Source organism: Cherax quadricarinatus, chromosome 31 (genome assembly GCF_038502225.1).
Source record: "Cherax quadricarinatus isolate ZL_2023a chromosome 31, ASM3850222v1, whole genome shotgun sequence".
NCBI classification, from domain to species: Eukaryota; Metazoa; Arthropoda; class Malacostraca; order Decapoda; family Parastacidae; genus Cherax; species Cherax quadricarinatus.
The window spans coordinates 18516182-18540567 of record NC_091322.1 but is presented as its reverse complement, the minus strand read 5'-3'; the positions used below and the strand labels follow the sequence as shown (position 1 = coordinate 18540567).

The 24386-nt window shown below is 44.7% G+C and overlaps 1 protein-coding gene across 2 annotated transcripts in view; it reads left to right on the top strand.

The window, feature by feature from the left end:
- The window catches only part of LOC128697421 (solute carrier family 35 member F1-like), a 377556-nt gene that overhangs the window by 295890 nt on the left and 57280 nt on the right, over positions 1 to 24386 (top strand). For both annotated transcript variants that reach the window (XM_070090232.1, XM_070090231.1), the window contains exon 3: positions 6679 to 6872. In XM_070090232.1, coding sequence (XP_069946333.1) covers positions 6679 to 6872 — 194 coding nt within the window. The remainder of the gene's footprint in view (positions 1 to 6678; positions 6873 to 24386) is intronic.

Sequence of the window (24386 nt, the reverse complement as noted above, 5' to 3'; positions counted from 1 at the left end):
TTTATATTTTCTTGGAGGTTAACCGCGTCCTCAGCAGATGACAGCTTCGTGCAGATCCTAGTATCACCCGCAAAGGATGATACGGTGCTGTGGTGTATATCTCTGTCTATGTCTGATATGAGGATGAGAAATAAGATGGGGACGAGTACTGTGCCTTGTGGAACAGAGCTCTTCACTATGGCAGCCTCCGATTTAACTCTGTTGACCACTACTCTTTGTGTTCGATTTGTTAGGAAGTTGAAGATCCATCTCCCCATTTTCCCAGTTATTCCTTTAGCACGTATTTTATGGGCTATTACACCATGATCGCATTTGTCAAATGCTTTTGCAAAGTCTGTGTATATTACATCTGCATTCTGATTTTCTTCCAGTGCATCCAAGGCCATATCATAGTGATCCAGTAGTTGTGAGAGGCAGGAGCGACCTGCCCTGAACCCATGTTGCCCTGGATTGTGCAGATTTTGGGAATCCAGGTGATTTGCAATCCTGCTTCTTAGCACTCTTTCAAAGATTTTTATGATGTGGGACGTCAGAGCTATTGGCCTATAGTTCTTAGCTAATGCTTTGCTGCCACCTTTATGAAGTGGGGCTATATCCGTTGTTTTAAGTGACTGTGGAATTTCACCCATATCCAAGCTCCTCCTCCATAGTGTACTTAGGGCACGTGAGAGGGGTTTCTTGCAGTTCTTAATGAAAACAGAGTTCCACGAGTCTGGGCTCGGGGCTGAGTGCATGGGCATGTTGTCAATGGCTTTCTCGAAATCTATCGGAGTTAGGGTAATGTCGGAAATCTGGCATACATTTATGGAGTTTTGAGGCTCATTCATGAAGAAATCATTTGGGTCGTCGATCCTCAGACTGATTAGTGGTTCACTAAACACAGAGTCGTACTGGGATTTCAATATTTCACTCATTTCCTTGTTGTCATCTGTGTAAGTCCCATCCTGTCTGAGTAAGGGCCCGATACTAGATGTGGTATTTGCCTTGTTTTTGGCATATGAAAAGAAATATTTTGAATTTCTTTCAATTTCACTAATAGCTTTAAGCTCCTCCTGCCTCTCCTGGTTCCTGTAAGAGTCATTTAACTTAAGTTCGATAGTTTCCACTTCCCTGGTCAGCGCCTCCTTTCGTGTATCAGATATTCTTGCACTCCTGAGGAGCTCAGTGACTCTTCGTCGTCTTCTGTAGAGGGAGCGTCTTTCTCTCTCCAGTTTACTCCTGCGTGCGGCCAGCAGTAACACCCTGGTCGATCAGACCCTGATCCACCATGAGGTCTGGTCTCAGACCTAGCCGCGGGGGCGTTAACCCCCGAAACCCTCTCCGGGTAAACTCCAGGTAAACCTGTTTTATTTTTTCCATCTTCCCTCCCTCCTTCCGACATATATTCTGATCTTCTCCCCATATTCTCGCTTATTTGTGACGACATTAATGACTGGATGGGCAAGACACGTGTGCAACAGTTTCGTCTTCTCAGCAAGCTCAGTCGAATACCGAGGCGGCTTAATGGAGACGGCAGAAGCAGTGTTGATGTAAATATGAGGTGATCTGTCCCTCTATCTTGAAGCAATTTTAAAGTGATCAGTTTGCTGTGTTCATTATTTAAGCCGCCGCCTCTATATTCGACTGAAGAAGCCTGCTGAGTAGGCCAAACGTTTCGGCATTAAAGATACCCAACTCTTGTACGTCTCTTACCGGTTATTATTATTATTATTATTACAATCAGAACTAAGCGATAAACCCACAAGGGTCATACAGCGCTTCTCTTACTCGATTATAACTTGACAATTTTTCAAGACGGACCGAAAAGTCGTCTGTAGTTATTGTTCACTCGTTCCAGCTAAGGTATTGTGACTTTTATTTTTCTATAAATGTAATAATAACAGTTGGTGTGGGGTCGTGGGAGGCAGCGGTGGTTATTTGTGGGCGGCTTGAGAGTCTCTCTCTGACACTCTAACACTCACATTTTCCAGCTCGTTTACTACTCTAAGTACTTGATAGCCGTCTAGGTAAGGAGGGGGAGGGTGGGGAAGAAAGCCTACAGGGGTTCTAGTCTTCTGTGGGGGGGGGGTTGCTGGGGAGCGTTGGGGGGGGGGGGGTTGCTGGGGAGCGTGGGTGAAAGGGGAAAAATAGAGCTTACTTTTGGACACTGGATATTTCGTAGTGCTATAGCTTCCTGTGTACTAGTTCTTGAGGACAGAAGGAATGACGGGGGGGTACGAGTATTTATTCTTAATATAATCATAACTCAGCGCTAAATCCATAAGGGTCACTAGTATTTAGGCCCCTGTAGATGGAGAGAATTGGGTAGTTTAAATGCCCTGGATACGTACTGGTGCCTTTGTTACTTATATTTCATGGTGGGGATTATGGGAGATCGCTAAACCCGTAGGGATTACCGCCTGTGGAGGGGATGGAAGGCATTCAGACTCAACTCAAGGAACTGGAGCATAGATCCCATTCCCTGAATTAAGAGTCTCTCACCATCAAGGAACCTCCCTTGAGGGGATTCATGGTGGGGTGGGGAGGGGGAAGGAACACTAAACTTTGGGTTAAGGAAGGGTAGCTCTAATTCTTTGGATCAAGAGCCCTTCACCGGCCCCCTACCTTTGGAAGAGATGAGATTTTTAAAATACTGCAGATATACTCTTGCCCATGCAAATAGATTTTGGATCGGTCTAAGTTACAGGTGGTGACATTTGGCCATTGTTGATATAGATTGTGAAGTTCCAAAGACCTGATTAGCGCTTAGTTATGTTTATAATAATAATCTACAGACCCGAGTTGACTGCGAAGTTTTAAGACTGAGCTTGTATTGTACTAGTAAATTTAGAGAAAATTGCACATGTTTTTAGAAGCTAAGAAAGTTATGAAACTAAAGGCACAATCTTAAGTCCGATGGTTGGGAATTTAAAATCAATGTTAGTAAATTAGAGAAGAAGCGATAAACCCTTGAGGGCCATAGAAATCTAAAACCAGCGTGAAAATAAATGTGGAATCTAGATGTTGAAGCCCTAAATCAATGTGTGAATTCGAATAATTAGAGACAGTGGTTCGCATATATAAAACTGAATATACAAGTATCCTGGAGTCAGAGTGACCACGAGTCTCCAGAGCTGCAGAATATTGAGAATCAGCCGATTGTTTAAATTAGACTCTAATTTTCTTCAGAACTGAGTACAACTTTGGACTATTTCCACAGTGTATTACATTGGTTTCAGTTTACGTTTAAAACCATTTGTTTCTGACTAATGTTTAGACGATAAAGTCAAATCTAAACTTAGTGTTGCTACAACAACACGTTCAGTTTCAGTGAAGTACAATCCCATGGTGAACAATTTCACCAAGACGCAGCCATCATGGATACTTGATGATCAGCTTGACTATTGCTGGTGACCGGGGTGAGACAACCATACTGAATGATACTTGATGATCAGCTTGACTATTGCTGGTGACCGGCGTGAGACAACCATACTGAATATCAGCGGAAAAAATTCTGAAAACTGTCATGTAAATGTTGTGGAAATTTCTGTTATTTTGATATATATATATATATATATATATATATATATATATATATATATATATATATATATGTGTGTGTGTGTGTGTGTGTGTGTGTGTGTGTGTACTCACCTATTTGTGGTTGCAGGGGTCGAGTCTTAGCTCCTGGCCCCGCCTCTTCACCGGTTGCTACTGGGTCCTCTCTCTCCCCGCTCCATGAGCTTTATCAAACCTCGTCTTAAAACTGTGTATGGTTCCTGCCTCCACTACGTCATTTTCTAGGCTATTCCACTGCCTTACAACTCTATGACTGAAGAAATACTTCCTAATATCTCTCTGACTCATTTGTGTCTTCAACTTCCAATTGTGGCCTCTTGTTTCTGTGTCCCCTCCCTGGAACATCCTGTCTTTGTCCACCTTGTCTATTCCACTGTGTGTATGTGTGTGTGTGTGTGTGTGTGTGTGTGTGTGTGTGTGTGTGTGTGTGTGTGTGTGTGTGTGTGTGTGTGTGTGTGTGTGTGTGTGTGTGTGTGTGTGTGTGTGTGTGTGTGTGTGTGTGTGTGTGTGTGTGTGTGTGTGTGAGTGTGTGTGCGTGTGTGCACGTGTGTGTGTGTGAGTGTGTGTGCTTGTGTATGTGTGTTTGTGTGTGTGTGTGATTGTGTATGTGTGTGTGTGTGTGTGTGCGTGTGTGTATGTGTATGTGTGTGTGTGTGTGTGTGTGTGTGTGCGTGTGTGCGTGTGTGAGTGTGTGTGTGTATGTGTGTGTATGTGTGTGTGTGTGTGTATGTGTGTGAGTGTGTGTGTATGTGTGTGTGTGTGTATGTGTGTGTGTGTGTGTGTGTGTGTGTACTCACCTAATTGTACTCACCTAATTGTGGTTGCAGGGGTCGAGACTCAGCTCCTGGCCCCACCTCTTCACTGATCGCTACTGGATCCTCTCTCTCTCTGCTTCCTGAGCTTTGTCATACCTCTTCTTAAAACTATGTATGGTTCCTGCCTCCACTACTTCACTTGCTAGGCTATTCCACTTGCTGACAACTCTATGACTGAAGAAATACTTCCTAACGTCCCTGTGACTCGTCTGAGTCTTCAGCTTCCAGTTGTGACCCCTTGTCCCTGTGTCCCCTCTCTGGAACATCCTATCTGTGTGTGTGTGTGTATGTGTGTGTGTGTGTGTGTGTGTGTGTGTGTGTGTGTGTAAAAAAATTTTTGTTATTGCTTTAATCACTTGCAGCGAAAAAACTAATCATGTGATTCTTAAGCCTATCAAATTATTTATCATAAGATAAAAAAAACCTTAGGTGATAAAGAGTCAATAAGCTCGTCAAACCAAGTAGGCTTCTGAACTGGATTAAAAAAAATAATGTTGGCAGTGTAATTAACATTTTGATCGAAGAGGATTAAACTTCAGCTTGTGTTGGTTCCCCAACACCGTCAGGTTCTGCTGTGAACCACAGGTTCAACGTTTGTTTTTATCAGTCTCTTCACGGGAGAATTAACTTCAACTCATGTTATATACAAGTGGTAAATCTTCCTCGTAGAAAACACGGGTTGAAAAATATTTTCTTCGGGTTATTAACCACTTCTAACATTAGGCGTCTTATTTCCTCTGGAATTATCTTTATTTTTTGCGAACCCTTGTCGCATGTCTTTGGATTTACATATATTGCACTTCGTGTAGGGAGGGTTCCACACTACCACTATTTATTCTAATTTTGGCCTAATGCACGTTGTCAACTTTTTATAACATATATTAGCATATAAATTAAGGTTTAATGTTCCAGTGTAATAATAACAATAATTCAGTATTACTGGAGTCCACCTCAGACATTTGATCACATTATTATTATTATTATAATCAAGGGGGAAGCGCTAAACCCGGAGGATACATTTGATCACAAACTGTATTTTCCTTATGTGGAATATTTTCTCCTGTGTCCCTTACAAGGCACATTAAATTCCATGCATCACCTGTAACTATATTTGCTTAAGTTATCCAGGTCTTCTTGTACGGTATACAGTATTTTTTTAATGTGATTTTTTTCCTTAACTCCAAATATAATCGTATTGTTATAATTAGGAGAACGCCCTGAACCCCGAGGGAATGAAAGTAATTATGTTTGATTCAAGGAAGGAGAAGACGAGTTCAATTCCTTGGATCATGAGTCCCTCACCAGATTAGAATTTGCCACCGAAGTGGCTAGTTTATTGTGCACCCCATATCCATCCTGTGGACGGTAGCGCGAGAGCATATGGATACACAAAAGGCCTAGGAACCAGACCCCCCAGGAGTAAATGGGTATAACAAGGGGGAGCGCTAAACATATGGGGGGGGGGGTGGAAGGCATTATATCTACATATCTACAGTTCACTTATCTGTTACAAGCAAATTTAGGAAATTTGCTTAGTATATCTGGTATCTTATTTTCACTAATAAGATATCTTGACATGTCACATAGGTTATTATATTGTCTATATCTGTATTCCCCAATAAGTGGACAATTAAGCACATAGTGTTCAAGACAGTGACCATATGCCTGATCACATTTATTTATTTATTTATTTATTTATTTGCAATTTGAGCACACATACTGATCACATAATTTGCATTTAGTTTGATCATCATCTGTGTGTCTCCCAAACTGCCAGAAGTACTTGTAACCAAGCCTAAATTGTCGATGGTGTGTGTGTGTGTATATGAAAAGAAAGCTGGTTGTTTCGGCAGTTTGGCTTGAAGCCTTTAATATCCCCTCCCCCAGCTCTTCTTACTGAGTCTGGTACACGCCTCTGTTCCAAAGTTCATTTGCACGTAGTTTCGTGTAAAAGCTAATGGTGGTTTTGATCTGTTGCGTGGAACAGGGTGAGAAAGGGAAGAATGGAGAGTTTACTCTCTACTCCAGCCATGGGCTAGAAAAATAGAGGTAATGGAGATTTTTTAGTAATCCCTTTCGTCCTATTCCTTACCGATTTATTCTGAAAACAAGAAAGTACGGCGAGAGGGAATGGTCTTCCAGTTCTTTATCTTTGCTGGTTACAAGTTTTACTGGTAGACACGTACACAGTAATTAGCAATTATGTACATATAGCCAGAAGGAACCATGTACTTTACCTGTTAACCACCAATACGTCTGTTCTATTGGTATTGGCGCACTAACAAACCCTTTTCCTTCCCTCTAGCGGTGAGCTTCATCAACTACGTGCTGCTGTGTTTGGTATACACGACGTGGTTGGCCTGCCGCTCCGGTGAGGGTTCCCTCCTGCGAGTGGTTCGAACTAAGGGCCTCAAGTACTTCGTGTTGGCCGCCGTCGACGTGGAAGCTAACTACCTGGTGCTGAGAGCTTACCAGTTCACCTCTGTCACCTCAGTCCAGGTAACTCACCCACCTCTTGCTTCATTATGCATGAACCATTAATTAAATGTAAGCAGTAATTAAAAAATAATTGTGGTAGATAAGTGATAATTCAGACATTTTTGGTAGGAGGAATTTTTATTTTCCTGGGGAGTGCTAAACCTGTAAGGGTTCAGACAGCTCCCGGGGAGGCTGCGAGGCTTTCTGGTTCGATCCACAGGAAGGAGATGAGGAGTCCAGTTCCTTGTATCAAGAGCCCCCTCACTGACATCAAAGCACTTCCCTTGGGCCTTTTATAACCTCACAGATATTTTCACAGTGCTGTATGACCCATAAGAGTTTAGCAGTTAAAATAATTACATTAATATTGTTGTATTTTTTTTTATCACACTGGCCGATTCCCACCAAGGCAGGGTGGCCCGAAAAAGAAAAACTTTCGCCATCATTCACTCCATCACTGTCTTGCCAGAAGGGTGCTTTACACTACAGTTTTTAAACTGCAACATTAACACCCCTCCTTCAGAGTGCAGGCACTGTACTTCCCATCTCCAGGACTCAAGTCCGGCCTGCCGGTTTCCCTGAACCCCTTCATAAATGTTACTTTGCTCACACTCCAACAGCACGTCAAGTATTAAAAACCATTTGTCTCCATTCACTCCTATCAAACTCACATAAAATGTATACTCACATAAAATGCGCCAAACCTATATGTTTCATAGAGCTTAACAATAATGACTGTTTTGTCAAACTTTGTACATTGGACACAAAATATGTGCAAAAGTTTACAACAAGCTTGTGAGTGAAGAAAAATAAGTGGCTGGGTAGCCTTGTGGATATGACCTGGACACTGGCTAGGACAGTGACTCAAACGGTGGTCCACACATCTCTAGTGCGCCAATGGTTGTTGAAGGTACGGTACTCTCGCACCCCTGATAATAATATCTTTATTTCTACAAGTACAGGATTAGCTGACATCAATAACATACAACTATATAGAAAGTCACTTGTTATGCTGAGCATTTCGGGCAAATTAGGCCAGTTTTGTTCCCAGGATGCAACCCACACCAGTCGACTAACACCCAGGTACCCATTAGACAACCGGTGTAAAGAAACACGCCCAATGTTTCTATCCTTGCCGGGAACTGAACCCGGACTCTCCCGTGTGAAGAGAGAGCTTTAGCCCCCAGACCACGGGATGAGTGGATAGGTTTTAAGGAATGCACGGCACTCTCGCACCCCTAGGAATGAGTGGATAGGTTTAAAGTGAGAGCACTATCCCTAAATTATTAAAAGGGGAAGCTCGAAACCCATAGGGGTCATACACCGCCTGGAGGAATGGTAACCACTCACGTCTGATTTAAAGAAATGAAGGTATATCCAATTCCTTGAATCAAGAGCCCTCACCGCATCAAAGAACCTTCCTTGAAGGTACCATCCCCATAATGTGGGGGTAGGGGAGCACCGTTATACCTGGAGGGTATACCGGGAGTCAACGCCCCTGCGGCCCGGACCATGACCAGGCCTCCCTCATATATGAATCGACTAAATTTGGTTATTTTGAGCTAGTTTATTAAGCAGTGCACATACTTTCAGTAATATTAACAACACTTGGGCATCATTTATTGTGGAAACATTTCACCAACCAGTTGCTTTACTCGGTACAGAGAAAATCAGTGTGAAGGGGGAGTTTGAGGTATTAGTTCTTCAGCTCGAAAGCATGTTGTACTCCCACCATTCCTTGGATGTCCCCTCCCCCCTTTCCACCCCAGATTTATACATCCTCTTCATCAATCTATCCCTATCCATCCTATCTACATACCCAAACCACCTCAACCCCTCATCAGTTCTCCGAATCATACCCCTCGGTCACCTCCACATTGTATTTTAATTTCTACGCACAGAATTCCCCGCATGATATTCACACCTGACATTGCTCTCAAACATGATGTCTCCACTTCCTTTTACATTTTAAGGAACTGATACAGAAGGTTAATTTATGTGAAAACAGGTCATTCACATTCAGCTTTCAAAGCAGATGTTTCTGTCCATCATCTCCAAACATAGTGATTCAGACTGATAAATCACACCATCTTGTTTCCAGTTCTCAAATGTGAGTTAATTATGAATATTTCCAGCCACGGTGTTACGATTTATTCATTATAATTTTGCCTTCAAAGTACATACCTAATACACCCCATGCTCATTGTGTGGACCATAATGCTCTAAGAGCATATGTAGAGGCCAAGGTACTAGGCTCTAAGAGAGCTAAGTGGTATATTTTGGTATATGTGCTGAAAGGTCATAATAAACTAATTGTGGAAATTTGTTTGGACTGCCTCTGTGTGAGTTGTCTACCCTAGCAAGCTCTATTGACACCGAGCCCTGAGGCTGGTACCTCAGCCTCACAAGTGGCTTATATGACACATTTCCATAAATAACTGATGTTGCAAAGAATCTTGCCTGCAAGCACGAATAAAGGACTAACTTAATTGGTGCTGGAAAATATATCCCAGTCTTCAGCCTCCCTAAGCTTTAGCCCCTCTGGACTTCCTCTTCAAATCCACGTGCAGCCGGGAACCTTAATTCCTGCAATATTCAGTCAGTATTAGTGACCTGCCTGCACCTCAGAAATTCCTGTTTCCAAGGGGGTGAGTATCCCCTAGTATAACTATGCAGGAAGTGACACTAGCTTCTTTAACAATGAGGGGATGCCGGTACATACTGGTCTTCGGCCGTCCGACTACTCAAAGACCCACAGCTCAACTCACTTGCAATTTCCCCCAGAAACTGGCCAGAATACTGAGAAAGAAAGGGAGGTCTTGTCTTACTGTATGGGCCTGACAGAGGTCATCTACGGTTCTTCGAGGTGCCTTCACCAGATTTCCCACAGGGCCTAGTATGGGGCGCCGCCCTGCTGTTCACGGTGGTGTGCCTCGCTCGGAGTTTCAAGAAAGAAGGAAGCACTGGTGTCTCAAACCCCGTGCCTCGATGTTCAAACTTGGGCTGCCAGTTCTCCCTAGCTAATATAGCCTAGTATTTGCCTATATAAGACCCTATTCCTACCTACATAAAGGTCTTAGGTGTACATTATTATTATCTACAGTTGCCTCAATAATCCTAATATTAGTGTGCCAACAGTATAAACTACCAACCTCTTCCTTGAAGGGTAAGTCTATCAATTAAAATGTACCTTCCAACCACCTTTGCCAACCCGGGTGTATGTATGTGTTTTGGGTAGATGTGGATTTAATGGCAATCTATCTTCCTCTTTATGTACCCCATAAAAGTGTTTTCCCAAGGTGGCTGAGTGTCACTCCCTACCTGGTTCAGCTTACCTGGTGGTTCATCGTGTAGATTGATCCTCATTATCACTACTCCCCCAGCTACCATGGAGACAGCTTCTTTCCTCTCTGGCATGGCATGGAATTCAGGTGGAATCCAGCCACCTATGATGTATCCTACTGGGGATCTGTATAAACCAATTCCTTCCCTAAACGTCCATCGTGTAGACAGGAAGTCATCTATCTGGTTGGCTCCCACCAGAATACCTACATTTCTGAGTGTGTCAGTGGTAATTCCCTGGTCTGCCAGCTTCACGCCAAGGTCTTTCAATCGCTTGGCTGCTGCAGCAAGACCTCTCGCTGTAATTGCCGTGGGTAACGTCTCTACCACCAAGGCTGTAATGTGTCTGCAATGTCCACCTAATTTAGCTGTGACATCCACAACATCGTAAGATTTGGGTGGGACCTGACTTACAGCCCCTCCCAATGTCATACTAACCTTTCTGGTGATCTTCAACTTTAATTTAGCCACCAACTTCTTTAGATTTTTGCCACCGAAGTGGCTAGTTTATTGTGCACCCCATATCCATCCTGTGGACGGTAGCGCAAGAGCGTATGGATACACAAAAGGCCTAGGAACTAGGCCCCAAAGGGTTAACAGGAATACATATGGATTTATATCTACATATCTATAGTTCAATTATTTGTTACAAGCAAATTTAGGAAATCTGCTTAGTATATCTGGTATCTTATTTTCATTAATAAGATATCTTAACATGTCACATAGGTTGTTTTACTGTCTATCTCTGTATTCCTCAAAAAGTGGACAATTAAGCACATAGTGTTCAAGACAGTGACCATATGCCTGATCACATAATTTACATTATTTGATCATCATCTGTGTGTCTCCCAAACTGCCAGAAGTACTTGTAACCAAGCCTAAGTCTGGCCACTACAACATCAGTCAGTCTGTTCACATTGCACGTTGCTCCATAAACATACTTATCTATGTTCATATTATCATAGTGGGTTATAGATCTACTCAAGCTTCTAACTGCATTCCTATAACAATCATTTTCGTTATTTACTTCTCTCCTAATATTATTCCTAATGCTAGACACAGATATACCAAAGTTATATTCTACATTCTCCTTCTGGGTACTCTTCTTGGCTAACATATCAACTTTATCATGAAGGAGTAATCCAATGTGTGATGGGATCCATAGCAATTGTACATTAATTCCTTTGTCCCTGATTTTTGAGTATCTATACCTGGCTTCTCCAGTGAGCATGTTGTTGGAGTCTTTGTTATCAAGGATACTTGTGCTCCAGAGTCAAAGAATAATCGGGTTGTTTCGGACATGTGCCCATTCACAACCTCTGCCATGACTGTAGGTAGGGCAGCACCTCTGTGATTCTCACTTAGATTAGAGACTTCACTCCCGCTAATCACGTTGGATACCATTTCAGGCTCGGACTCACTTTCTATCTCTACCTGAGAGATATCCCTACTAGCCTGGGGTTCCTTTAAATTATTGGGACATAGTGCAGTATGGTGCTTACTTCTGCAACAGCCTCGACACTCACTGAGCTGGGCGTCACAGTCTCTGGCAAAGTGTTCCCCACAACATTTGAAGCAGAATCTCAACTCCTTTAGTCTCCGTTGCCTACTGCTCAGTGTTGTATACTCAGAGCAACTCGTGCTAGTGTGTTCGCCTTCGCAGAACACACATATTCTGGCATGAGTGCCTCTGAGGTTCTGCTTAGAGGTTCTTGCCTTAGACACTTCTTTGCCATAGTACACTCCAATGTTAGTCTAATGAGCTTTAGATTGATCTCCCGAGATCTTTGAGTAACTATCTGTGTTTTTATGTGGTGATGGTGGTGACTTTTCTCTCTCACCTATACTCAAATGAGAAACGAGATCTCCCAACCCCTCAACAATTTGTTGTATTGTGAACCGGTTTGTCCGATATTTTAAGTGTAGCTCATGCACTGTAGTGCCAGCCGGTTTCCTCTGAATCGCCTGACTGATGAACCATTCTGACTTACCCCAGTCATGTAAATCTTTAAGACTATTTGTCAAACTCATAACTTCGATTCGGAACTTCTCTAGGCTCTGACGGTCATGGTGACAAGCCTCTAGGCCCAACAATCGATAAAGTATAGCTACCTTTATCTGGAGTTTACCTGGAGAGAGTTCCGGGGGTCAACGCCCCCGCGGCTCGGTCTGTGACCAGGCCTCCTGGTGGATCAGAGCCTGATCAACCAGGCTGTTACTGCTGGCTGCACGCAAACCAACGTACGAGTCACAGCCCGGCTGGTCAGGTACCGACTTTAGGTGCTTGTCCAGTGCCAGCTTGAAGACAGCCAGGGGTCTATTGGTAATCCCCCTTATGTATGCTGGGAGGCAGTTGAACAGTCTCGGGCCCCTGACACTTATTGTATGGTCTCTTAACGTGCTAGTGACACCCCTGCTTTTCATTGGGGGGATGTTGCATCATCTGCCAAATCTTTTGCTTTCGTTGTGAGTGATTTTCGTGTGCAAGTTCGGTACTAGTCCCTCTAGGATTTTCCAGGTGTATATAATCATGTATCTCTCCCGCCTGCATTCCAGGGAATACAGGTTCAGGAACTTCAAGCGCTCCCAGTAATTGAGGTGTTTTATCTCCGTTATGCGGGCCGTGAAGGTTCTCTGTACATTTTCTAGGTCAGCAATTTCACCTGCCTTGAAAGGTGCTGTTAGAGTGCAGCAATATTCCAGCCTAGATAGAACAAGTGACCTGAAGAGTGTCATCTCCTCAGTGTTGCCAAACATGTCCTTTAATTGGTCTTTGGCATGTTGGTAATTAGTGTCAGTGGTTTGGTAATGCCGGACCAAGTCTAAGGCTTTACCCTTGAGCTGTGATCGTAAATACTGTAATTTGATGGCATCTGACAAATCGTCTCTGTCATCTGTCTGGGCTTGAAACTGATCCCAGAAAGCAGTGTACTCTGTTAAGGTTTCGTCGAACGTTTGTAAATTCAATTGGGGCAATCTGGGCAACACATCAACAGGCTTGCAGCTGTTCATGCTCCCTGAAATATTTGCTGCCCCTGCCATACCGGCCTTCAAAGTCTTTATTAACTGTTTGCAGAGTTTCATCTCTGTTTTACACTCTGCCCTTCGTTTGTCACATTCCTTCCGAGCTACCTCGACAGTATCGTCAGACTCACCTGCAGCAGAGGCCTCTGTCTCATAAAGGATAAATGATTTCTCAAAGGCCTCCAGCCTTTCCTCCAAAGGTTTCAGGCAACTCTCTAGCTCATCACTGTCTACATCCTGATCTTGCCTGGCAATACGGCACTCCTCACGTGCTTTGTTTAGGCGTCCCTTATAGGCTCCCATAGACCGCTTTAGATGACTTACAGCTGAGACAGCTGGTACTCCATCTTCACCCGCCATCGTCGAGGTTTAGTTAAGAGCACGGCACTAATTTGTACTTCAATTAGCCCACCCCACAGCACAAAGTGGTATTAAGCAAGAATGAATGAGTCTCAAGGCTCCTCGAGAAGCTTAAGGACTCCCTTTATTATATTGACTACTCTGAATTAAAATGCACACTGTTAGCTCTCAAACCCAACTAAAATGTATATCGATGTGAAAGCTTAACCTAGCAATTTCCTGTACAACGTCAGCAAATAATTAGAGGACTTAAGGCTAGACTCTGGTACAAATCACAAATCGCACATTAAAATGTCAATGATAATGAAAATCACACAATAAAAATGCAGTCTTTACAAATTAAAATTCACTTGATCAGCACAAATAAATTCAACAATTCAAATTAGGAAACAGTAAATAAATAATGTGTGTAAACAGCTTGGCCTAACTGTGCCCAGCTTACTTAGTCTTGCGTGGTTGGTTGGATAAGGTAAATCCTAACCTAACTAGTATGCAGCTATAGACTAAACCTGGCTTTAGAATTCACTGTAAATAATAACTAGGCTAAATCTTGATCTAGCTACTATAACTGTTGTAAATATTGTACAAGCCTAGCATATCTGTGGCTACCTTGCAAATCCACTGTAAGTAATTAACGTACAAGTGATTACAAGTAAACCCTGGTTTACTTGTAATCACTGTAACTAATTAAATTCACAAGCTTCTCTAGCCTACCTGTAAATTAATGTAAATAATTATTATTATTATTATAATCAAAAAGAAGCGCTAAGCCACAAGGGCTATACAGCGCTGCAGGGTAGGGAAGGAAGCAAGGGAATTGGATGGCAGAAGGGAGGGGGGATGATCAGCAGGGTACAGAAAACAGCGGGGCAGGGGATAGTACGGGGGTAGAGGGTAGCAAGAGATACAAGTAGAAAGGGCTGAAAGTATCAAAATTTGTGGAGTAAGTCAGTCGTTGTCAAAAAGTCAATGAGAGAGTCCGGATGAAAGGTGGGTCCATCAGCGAGAAGGGAAGGTAAAGAGAGAGCAGCGGGGCGAAGACGACGACAGAGGTAAATTCTGCGTGCTCGTTGATAAAGTGGGCAGTCCAACAGAATGTGGCTGACTGATAATGGAGCTTGACAATTCTCACAGAGAGGAGCAAGACGCCTCTCCATGAGATATCCATGAGTAAGACGAGTATGGCCAATGCGAAGACGGGAGAGAGTAGTCTCCCAACCTCGACACTGGTGATAAGAAGACGGCCAGTAACCTATACTCGGTTTAATAGACTGAAGTTTGTTGCCGAGCATAGTAGACCAACGTTGTTGCCAACGGGTTTGAAGGTGGGAAGATATTACAGCAAAATAGTCCGTACATGGAATACCTCTATAAGAAACTGGTAGGTCATGTACTGCTGACCGCGCAGCAGTGTCTGCCTGTTCATTGCCCTGTACGTCAACATGACCAGGGACCCAACAAAAAACAATATCTTTATGCTTAGTAAAGATGCGGCGTAGCCAAAGTTGGATACGAAGGACTAAGGGGTGAGGTGTATCAAATTTTTTTATAGCCTGTAAAGCACTAAGGGAGTCTGAGACAACCACAAATGATGACACAGGCATAGATGCAATACGGATAAGTGCTGTAAGGATGGCATATAATTCAGCAGTAAAAATACTAGCTGAAGATAGTAAATGCCCTTGTACGACGCTGTCCGGAAACACTGCTGCGAATCCTACGCCGTCAGAAGACTTAGAGCCATCTGTGTACACAGCAATGGCATGAGAATGAGAGTGAAAGTGGTCAAGAAAAAGAGAGCGGGAAGCGACCGTAGACAGTTGGGCTTTCGAGCAAGGGAGGGAGAAAGAACAGACTCGAACAGCTGGAACTTCCCAGGGGGGTAGGGAAAAGTGTGATGCTACATGTACATAGAAAGGTGGTAGTTGAAGAGAAGACAAGAGCGAATGAAGGCGAAGAGAGAAGGGACGGAGTAAGCAGGGGCGGCGAACAAATAAAGAATGTCTACTAATATCAGTGACCATTCTATAAATGGAAGGATTGCGGAGATCATGAGAGCGTACATAGTAGCGCAGGCAATGGGCATCACGGCGATCGGATAAGGATGGAACGTTCGCTTCTGCATAGAGGCTTTCGACAGGGGAAGAGCGAAAAGCACCAAGGCATAAACGTAATCCTTGGTGATGAATGGGGTTAAGGCTAGAGAGAGTAGCAGGAGATGCTGCTGAATAGATCTGGTCACCATAATCAAGTTTCGATAAAATAAGGGTGGAATGTAGGTGAAGGAGGGTTCGACGATCAGCTCCCCACGAAAGATGAGCAAGGGTTTTAAGAAGGTTCAGCCGGCTGTGACAAGTTGCCTTCAGAGAGGTAATGTGAGGTTTCCAGGATAACCTACGATCAAAGAGGAGGCCCAGAAACTTGACTGTATCACGTTCAGGGATACGTGAGCCATAGAGGTACAAAGGATGATCAGAGATGACAGAGCGTCTAGTGAAAGTGATTTGGTGGGTTTTAGTGCTGGAAAATTTAAACCCATGTGTGGTGGCCCAATTGGAAACACGGTCGACTGCATGCTGGAGAGAAACTGTAAGGAGGTGACAGTCAGCGCCTGCACAGGCAATAGCGAAGTCATCAACATAGAGTGATGACCAAATATTTGATGGAAGACTAGAGGCCAAATCATTAATAGCAAGGAGAAAAAGTGTTGTGCTCAGAACACATCCCTGGGGGACACCTTCAGCTTGGATAAAGTCCGGGGAGAGCACATTATTAACCCGAACACGGAAATGCCTGTCAGTTAAAAAGTTCTTAAGGAAGGATGGTAGATTGCCTCGAAGGCCTAAGGAGTGGGCTTGGGCTAAAATATTATACCTCCAAGTTGTGTCATATGCCTTCTCAAGATCAAAAAATATGGCAATAACTGAGTGGTTATTCGCAAAGGCATTACGAACATACGTATCCAAGCGCAGTAAGGGGTCTATGGTAGAACGTCCCTTACGAAAGCCATATTGACGAGTGGAGAGACTGTTGTGTGTCTCTAAATACCACACTAAACGTCTATTTACTAGACGTTCCATTACTTTGCAAACTGCACTGGTAAGAGCAATGGGACGATAGTGGGAGGTTTCATGTCCCATAGTGCCTGGTTTGCGGAAAGGGAGAACAATGGCGGATTTCCACAGCTGTGGAAGAACTCCTTGTGACCAAATAAGATTGTAAAGGCGTAATAGGACTGCAAGGGCTGACTGATGTAAATGTTGTAGCATACGAATATGAATGTCGTCGGGCCCAGCTGCCGATGATCGACAAGCTGAGAGTGTTGCCTCCAGTTCTTGAAGTGTAAAAGGCACATTATACTGTTCTTCTCTGAGAGAAGAAAAGTCCAAGGGTGCTAACTCTCTGGCAGACTTTGAGGAAAGAAATGAGGGGCATAGATGGAGTCCCTGAGAAATACGGACCAGATGATTGCCAATTTCATTGGCAACATCTAGTGGGTTTGCTATATCAACACCGGCAACCCGCAGAACAGGAGCCGGGTCAGGAGAATATTTACCACTCAGTTTTCGTACTTTTTTCCAGACTGCACTCATAGAGGAAGCAGAGGTGATGGTGGAGACATAATCTCGCCAGCAAGTGCGTTTAGCGTCACGGATGACACGGCGAGCGATCGCACGCTTCTGTTTAAAATCAAGGAGTCGCTCTGTGGTTCTATTGTACCGGTACCTGCCCCATGCAGCGCGTTTCAAACGTACTGCACGAGCACAAGCAGGAGACCACCAAGGCACGCATTTCTGAGAATGCCTGCTCGAAGTTTGGGGTATAGAATGAGAAGCTGCGGTGAAAACGGAGGATGAGAATAGGTGTAAAAGCTCATCGATGGAGGACGAAGAAGGAACCTCTTTAAAAACAGTCAGGTGTGAGTAAAGGTTCCAATTTGCCCGATTAAATTGCCAGCGTGGGGTGCGAAGAGGTGGCGAATATGAAGGGGAAGTAAGAATGATTGGGAAATGATCACTGTCATGTAAGTCCGGGAGAACAGACCAAGTAAAGTCTAATGCGGCGGAGGAAGAGCAAACTGAGAGATCGATGCAAGAGAGAGTATGAGTCCGAGGATCAAAATGGGTGTGAGTACCTGTATTTAAAACATGGAGGGGGTGGGTGGCAAGAAAAGCCTCTAACTGAATTCCACAGGAATCACAGTGAGACCCTCCCCAGAGGAAATGGTGGGCATTAAAATCACCAAGTAACAGAATTGGTGGCGGTAATGACGAAACAAGGAAGGCAAAATCCGGAATAGATAATGCCCGAGAAGGAGAGAGATATAAAGAACAGAGCGTATACCACCTATGTAAGTGGATACGGGCTGCTGTGTAATGCAGCGAAGTATGAATAAATAGTTGATGGTACGGAATATCAGTGCGGAGAAGAAGGGCACTTTCATTAAAGGTCCCATCAGGAAAAGGATCTGAAGAATACAATAAATTATAGCCTGAGATGTGAGAAATAACAGCAGAGTGTAATTTTGGTTCCTGTAAGCAAACACCAACAGGGGCAAACTGGGAGAGTAACATCTGAAGCTCACCCCGATTACCCCTGAGGCCACGTATATTCCACTGTAAAAAGGCCATGAATGGCAATGATAAAGATACTTGAAATCCGCAGGTAAGGGTTCCTACGGACTAGGAGGGTTAGAAAAGTCCACATGCGGAGGCAGTGGAAAATGTTCAAGCAGCGAAGGAACGGTGCGCTGTGAAGAAAGGAGTTGCGCAGATGGAGCAGAGGAGAGAGAAAGAGCGGAAGGTGGATCAGTGTCCATTGATGGTTTGGTCTCTGCAATATATTCAGAGATTGCTTCAAGTGTTTCAGAATTCAGAGATGTCGTATGGGAGACAATATTGGGAATGGTAGGGGGAGGATGAGTAAAGATTGGAACTGTATTGGACTGTACCAAGGTAGGGGGGGGCGAAAGGGTGGAGGGAACTGGAGAAGCATGGCAGGGGACAGAAGAGACAGGAACCTGGGAGGTGGCAGAAGAGGAAGAAACTTGGGAGGGAACAGGGGAGGAAGGTACATTACGAGGAGGAGGGTGAACCTCTGCACTTGTAACTGAGCCAGTGAGAGGGGAAGAACTAGGGACAGAGACAGGGAGGGTAAAATGAGGAGGTGGAAGATGGGTAGGAGGTGTTACCGGACCTTTTTTTGACTTTTGAGAAGTAGAGGGACGATTGGGAAGAGGTGTCATACGAGGTCTCGTCGATACTGAGGCTTGTAAGAGAGAACTCGAAGAAGCGAGATTAGACTGAGGCGTTGAAGTAGGGACGTCTGAGCCGAGGACAGCAAAAGGATTAGATACAGGAGTGATTATGGGAGAGGTAACCACAGAGGTGGGTGTAGAAGATGGGATACCAGAAGTGGGGGGACGTTTTGAAACACGGGAATAAGAAACACGTGGGAGTCTCCCTTGGAGGCGGAGATGAGAAACTGCCATGGCATAAGGGAGACCTTCTGTCTCTTTGAGGTAACGGATTTCCCGCTCGTTTAAATAGACCTGACAACGGCGAGAGTACGAAGGGTGAGCCTCATGACAGTTAAGGCAAGAGGGAGATCGATTGCAAGACGTATTAGAATGGTCATCGGCACCACAGACTGGGCATTCGGCGATAGATCTGCAATATTTCGCTGGATGGCCAAATCGCCAGCAATTTCTACACTGTTGTGGTGTAGGGATCACCTTTCGAACTTGTAACCGATGTCCTGCTATATAAACTGAGGATGGGAGTTCTCGGCTGTCAAAAGTTAAACGAGCCACATTGCTAGGGTATCGTCTCCGCCCACGGGCAGGAAGAACGTAAGTGTCTACCTTGAGGATTGGGAGATCTTGGAGTTCCAGCTGTTCTAGAATGTCGGTGCCACATGTCTGGAAATTTTGTTGAACTATGGTATGGGGCAGAATAACGGTACCACTACAAGAATTGAGGGAATGATGTTTTTCAAGGGTGACAGGAACAGTATCTATATGGGAAAGACGAGAGAGCTCACGAGCCTGGGTAGCATTCTGTACGGTAATGATGCGCGTACCGCTCTTAAGAGCATGAAAAGAAATATCTTTACCAACATGGCGTAGGAGTGCCTTGCCAATACTATGGTCAGAAAGATAGGCAGTAGAGGAAGTTGGTCGTAAAGTGAAGAATTTAGTCCACTGTTCAGTCTGAAACTGAGCGTGGAAAGGTAGTGAAGGACGTGTCGATCTTTTCTGAGAAGAACGAGAAGGTGAAGGTGGAGAAGTATCATCAGCAGGTAATTGTCGTTGACGTTTAGGCGTGGGACCAGAGTTGGTCCGACGTGGAACGGGTCGGCGATTTGAAAATTGCCGCACCGTAGAGGGAGAGGCCGGAAGCATAGTCAGAGGAGAGCGAAGGTCTGATAAATCGAAGGAGTCAGTCGAGGCCTCAGTACCTGAAGCAGGTGAGGAAACAGCACCGGCAATAGGTACAGAGGCATGAGGAATGTCTGAAGAGTGGTCCAAAGACGAGGCGGGGTCAGAACGGGGTGCGGTATCAAGAAGGGGCCCGGGGGTACCAGGTTCATGGACTAGGGCTGCCATGGTTAGGTTACTTCTTTCTTTTTGTTTTTAAGAAAAAAAAAGAAAGAAGAAAAGAAAATAAAAATAAAAAAAAGAAAAAAAAAGGGGGGACCGGGGAGGGATAGTTCCTAGGAGGAATGAAAGGGCCAGAAATCTCCCTCCGCGCCCAAGAGGACTCGACACCGCTAGTAGCGCAGATGCAGCATGGAACCCGTGCCATACCCTACCCTTCATGCCAGTAAACCAGCAATCTGGGATAGCAACCTCACATCTGCCGAGCTACCTCGGTGGACAAAAGAGAGGGCGGCCGGATATCCGCCACAAAGCATACCTCCTTCAGCCACCACCCCCGGAATCCGAAAGGTGGCTTCCAGAGATACACCCGTCGCCCAAAAGACACCCAAAGCTACTCCGGGATACCGGAGAGGGATCGGGACATCCCTAGGCAATCCAGATTCCACGGCAAACTACGCCACCGCCAAGAAACCTCAACGGAATGGGATCGACCCCGGTGTCCTTTCCTCTACCTAGGAACTAGCGTGCCTGTGGGAGAAATCCCAAAGGACAAAAAGAGGAAGGGCAAAAGGGAGGAGTGGGGAGGAGGAGGAGGAAAGGAAAAAGGGGAGGATGGGGAGGATGGGATAGGGGAGGGGAGATTGGGGGGTAATTAGGTTCGGTCTGAGGAAGAAGACCGATAGGTCTAATTCCTCAGACCAAGAGCCTCTTCACCACGCCAAGGAGCCCCCCTTGAAGAGGAATGTAAATAATAACTTCTGTGTATAGTCAGCTTGGCCTAGCCTCTGTGTAAGTCTCTGGGCCTAGGTGTGCTAATTTAACCTAACTTTGTTAATCTCTGTGGCCTAGCTATGTTAACTTAGCTATTCCACATCACGGTTGCGAAGGACCACTGTGGAAATTTGTCTGGACTGCATCCGTGTGAGTTGTCTACCCTAGCAAGCTCTGTTGACACCGAGCCCTGAGGCTGGTACCTCAGCCTCACAAGTGGCTTATATGACACATTTCCATAAATGACTGATGATGCAAGGAATCTTGCCTGCAAGCACCAATATAGCCCCTCTGGACTTTCCCTCCAAATCCACGTGCAGCCGGGAACCTTAATTCCTGCAATATTCAGTTGGTATTAGTGACCTACCTGCACCTCAGAAATTCCTGTTTCCAAGGGGTGAGTATCCCCTAGTATAACTATGCTGGAAGTGACACTAGCTTCTTTAACAACGAGAGGACGCCGGTACATACTAACCTTCGGCTGTCTGACTGCACAAAGACCAACAGCTCAACTCACTCGCAATTTCCCCAAGAAACTGGCCAGAATACTGAGAAAGAAAGGGAGGTCTTGTCTTACTGTATGGGCCTGACAGAGGTCATATACGGTTCTTCAAGGTGCCTCCACCAGATTTCCCCAGGGCCTAGTTTGTGTAGACACATGGGGCGCCGCCCTGCTGTTCACGGTGGTGTGCCTCGCTCCGGGTTTCGACAAAGGAGGAGGTATTGGTGTCTCAAACCCCGTGCCTCAACGTTCAGACTTGGGCTGCAAGTTCTCCCTATCTAATATAACCTAGTGTTTGCCTAGATAAGACCTTATTCCTACCAACATTAAGGTCTTAGGACTACATTATTATCTACAGTTGCCTCAATAATAATAATATTTGTAGATGAATGGTTCAGAGAACCGACATGTTGATAAATTAGACACATGTGCAACTCTTGGGTATCTTTATTGAGGAAACGTTTCGCCACACAGTGGCTTCATCAGTCCATACATAGGAGAAACTCAAGGTTGAGGGACTGATTACCTCATTCTTCTCCTGTTCTTCAAGTTTCTCCTACGTATGGACTGATGAAGCCACTGTGTGGCGAAACGTTTCCTCAATAAAGATACCCAAGAGTTGCACATGTGTCTAATTTATCAACATGTCGGTTCTCTGAACCATTCATCTACAAATCTGTCAGACACTGCAACTTCTTGGGATCTTAATACTTAGGAATTCTTCGCTTGCCTAATTCTTGGGCACGACCTACTTCCACATTGAACAAATGTGACACGACCTATGACTGCTGCACCTCTCCTGCCATACGGTTTATAAGCTGCTTCTCCGCTGATATGCCGTATTCTATTCAAGATTGATGGACTGAACACATCGACTCAAGGTTGAGGGACTGATTACCTCATTCTTCTCCTGTTCTTCAAGTTTCTCCTACGTATGGATTGATGAAGCCACTGTGTGGCGAAACGTTTCCTCAATAAGATACCCAAGAGTTGCACATGTGTCTAATTTATCAATAATAATATTAGTGTACTAACAGTATAAACTACCAACCTCTTCCTTGAAGGGTCAGTCTATCAATTAAAATGTACCTTCCAACCACCTTCGCCAACCCGGGTGTATGTATGTGTTTTGGGTAGATGTGAGGGTCCGCAGAACTCAGACGGCCTTTCCGTGGAATATTAGGGCCTTCATACGACGTATTTGCCTTGTGGAACTTTAGGACCGAATAAGTTTCCACACTAATGTAACAATTTAAATGGTGTGAGAAGATTTGAACCTGCAGTGTAGCTCAGCAATATAGTGCTGGGACAGTAATTTTAGGTTTGCTAGTGCTTAGTTTTGATTGTAATAATAGTAATTAACTGACTCACGAAATCATAATGACATGATTGCAAACAAACCATACCACGGATGGGGTTTGATAGTAATTAAGTTTGTTAGGCCATGGATTCAAAATTTGTCATTCTATTTAATGAGGTGTGTGTGTATGTGTGTACTCACCTAATTGTGGTTGCAGGGGTCGAGACTCAGCTCCTGGCCCTGCCTCTTCACTGATCACTACTAGGTCCTCTGCTTCCTGAGCTCTGTCATACCTCGTCTTAAAGCTATGTATGTTTCCTGCCTCCACTACATCACTTGCTAGGTTACTCCACTTCCTGACGACTCTTTGACTGAAGAAATACTTCCTAACAGTGGGTGGCCTGGTGGCTAAAGCTCCCGCTTCACACACGGAGGGCCCGGGTTCGATTCCTGGCGGGTGGAAACATTTCGACACGTTTCCTTACACCTGTGGTCCTGTTCACCTAGCAGCAAATAGGTACCTGGGTGTTAGTTGACTGGTGTGGGTCGCATCCTGGGGGACGAGATTAAGGTCCCAAATGGAAATAAGTTAGACAGTCCTCGATGACGCACTGACTTTCTTGGGTTATCCTGGGTGGCTAACCCTCTGGGGTTAAAAATCCGAACGAAATCTTATCTTATCTTATCTTAACATCTCTGTGACTCGTCTGAGTCTTCAGCTTCAAATTGTGACCCCTTGTTTCTGTGTCCCCTCTCTGGAACAACCTGTCTGTCCACCTTATCTATGCCAAGCAGTATTTTGTATGTCGTTATCATGTCTCCCCTGACCCTCCTGTCCTCCGGTGTCGTCAATCCGATTTCCCTCAACCTTTCTTCATAGGACATACCCCTGAGCTCCAGAACTAGCCTTGTTGCAAACCTTTGCACTTTCTCTAATTTTTTGATGTGCTTGACCAGGTGTGGGTTCCAAACTGGTGCTGCATACTCCAGTATGGGCCTGATGTACACAGTGTACAGTGTCTTGAACGATTCCTTACTAAGGTATCGGAACGCTATTCTCAGGTTTGCCAGGCGCCCATATGCTGCAGCAGTTATCTGGTTGATGTGTGCCTCCAGAGACATGCTCGGTGTTATGGTCACCCCAAGATCTTTCTCCTTGAGCGAGATTTGCAGTCTTTGGCCACCTAGCCTATACTCTGTCTGCGGTCTTCTTTGCCCTTCTCCGATCTTCATGACTTTGCATTTGGCAGGGTTGAATTCAAGAAGCCAGTTGTTGGACCACATGTCCAGCCTGTCCAGGCCTCTTTGAAGTCCTGCCTGATCCTCATCTGATTTAATTCTCATTAACTTCACATCATCTGTGAACAGGGACACCTCTGAGTCTATCCCTTCCATCATGTCATTCACATATACCAAAAATAGCACTGGTCCTAGGACCGACCCCTGTGGGACCCCACTCGTCACAGGTGCCCAATGTGGTACCTCATCCAATACCATGACTTGTTGTTGTCTCCCTGTCAGGTATTCTCTGATCCATTGCAGTGCCCTTCCTGTTATACACACCTGATCCTCTAGTTTCTGCACTAATCTCTTGTGAGGAACTGTGTCGAAGGCCTTCTTGCAGTCCAAGAAAAT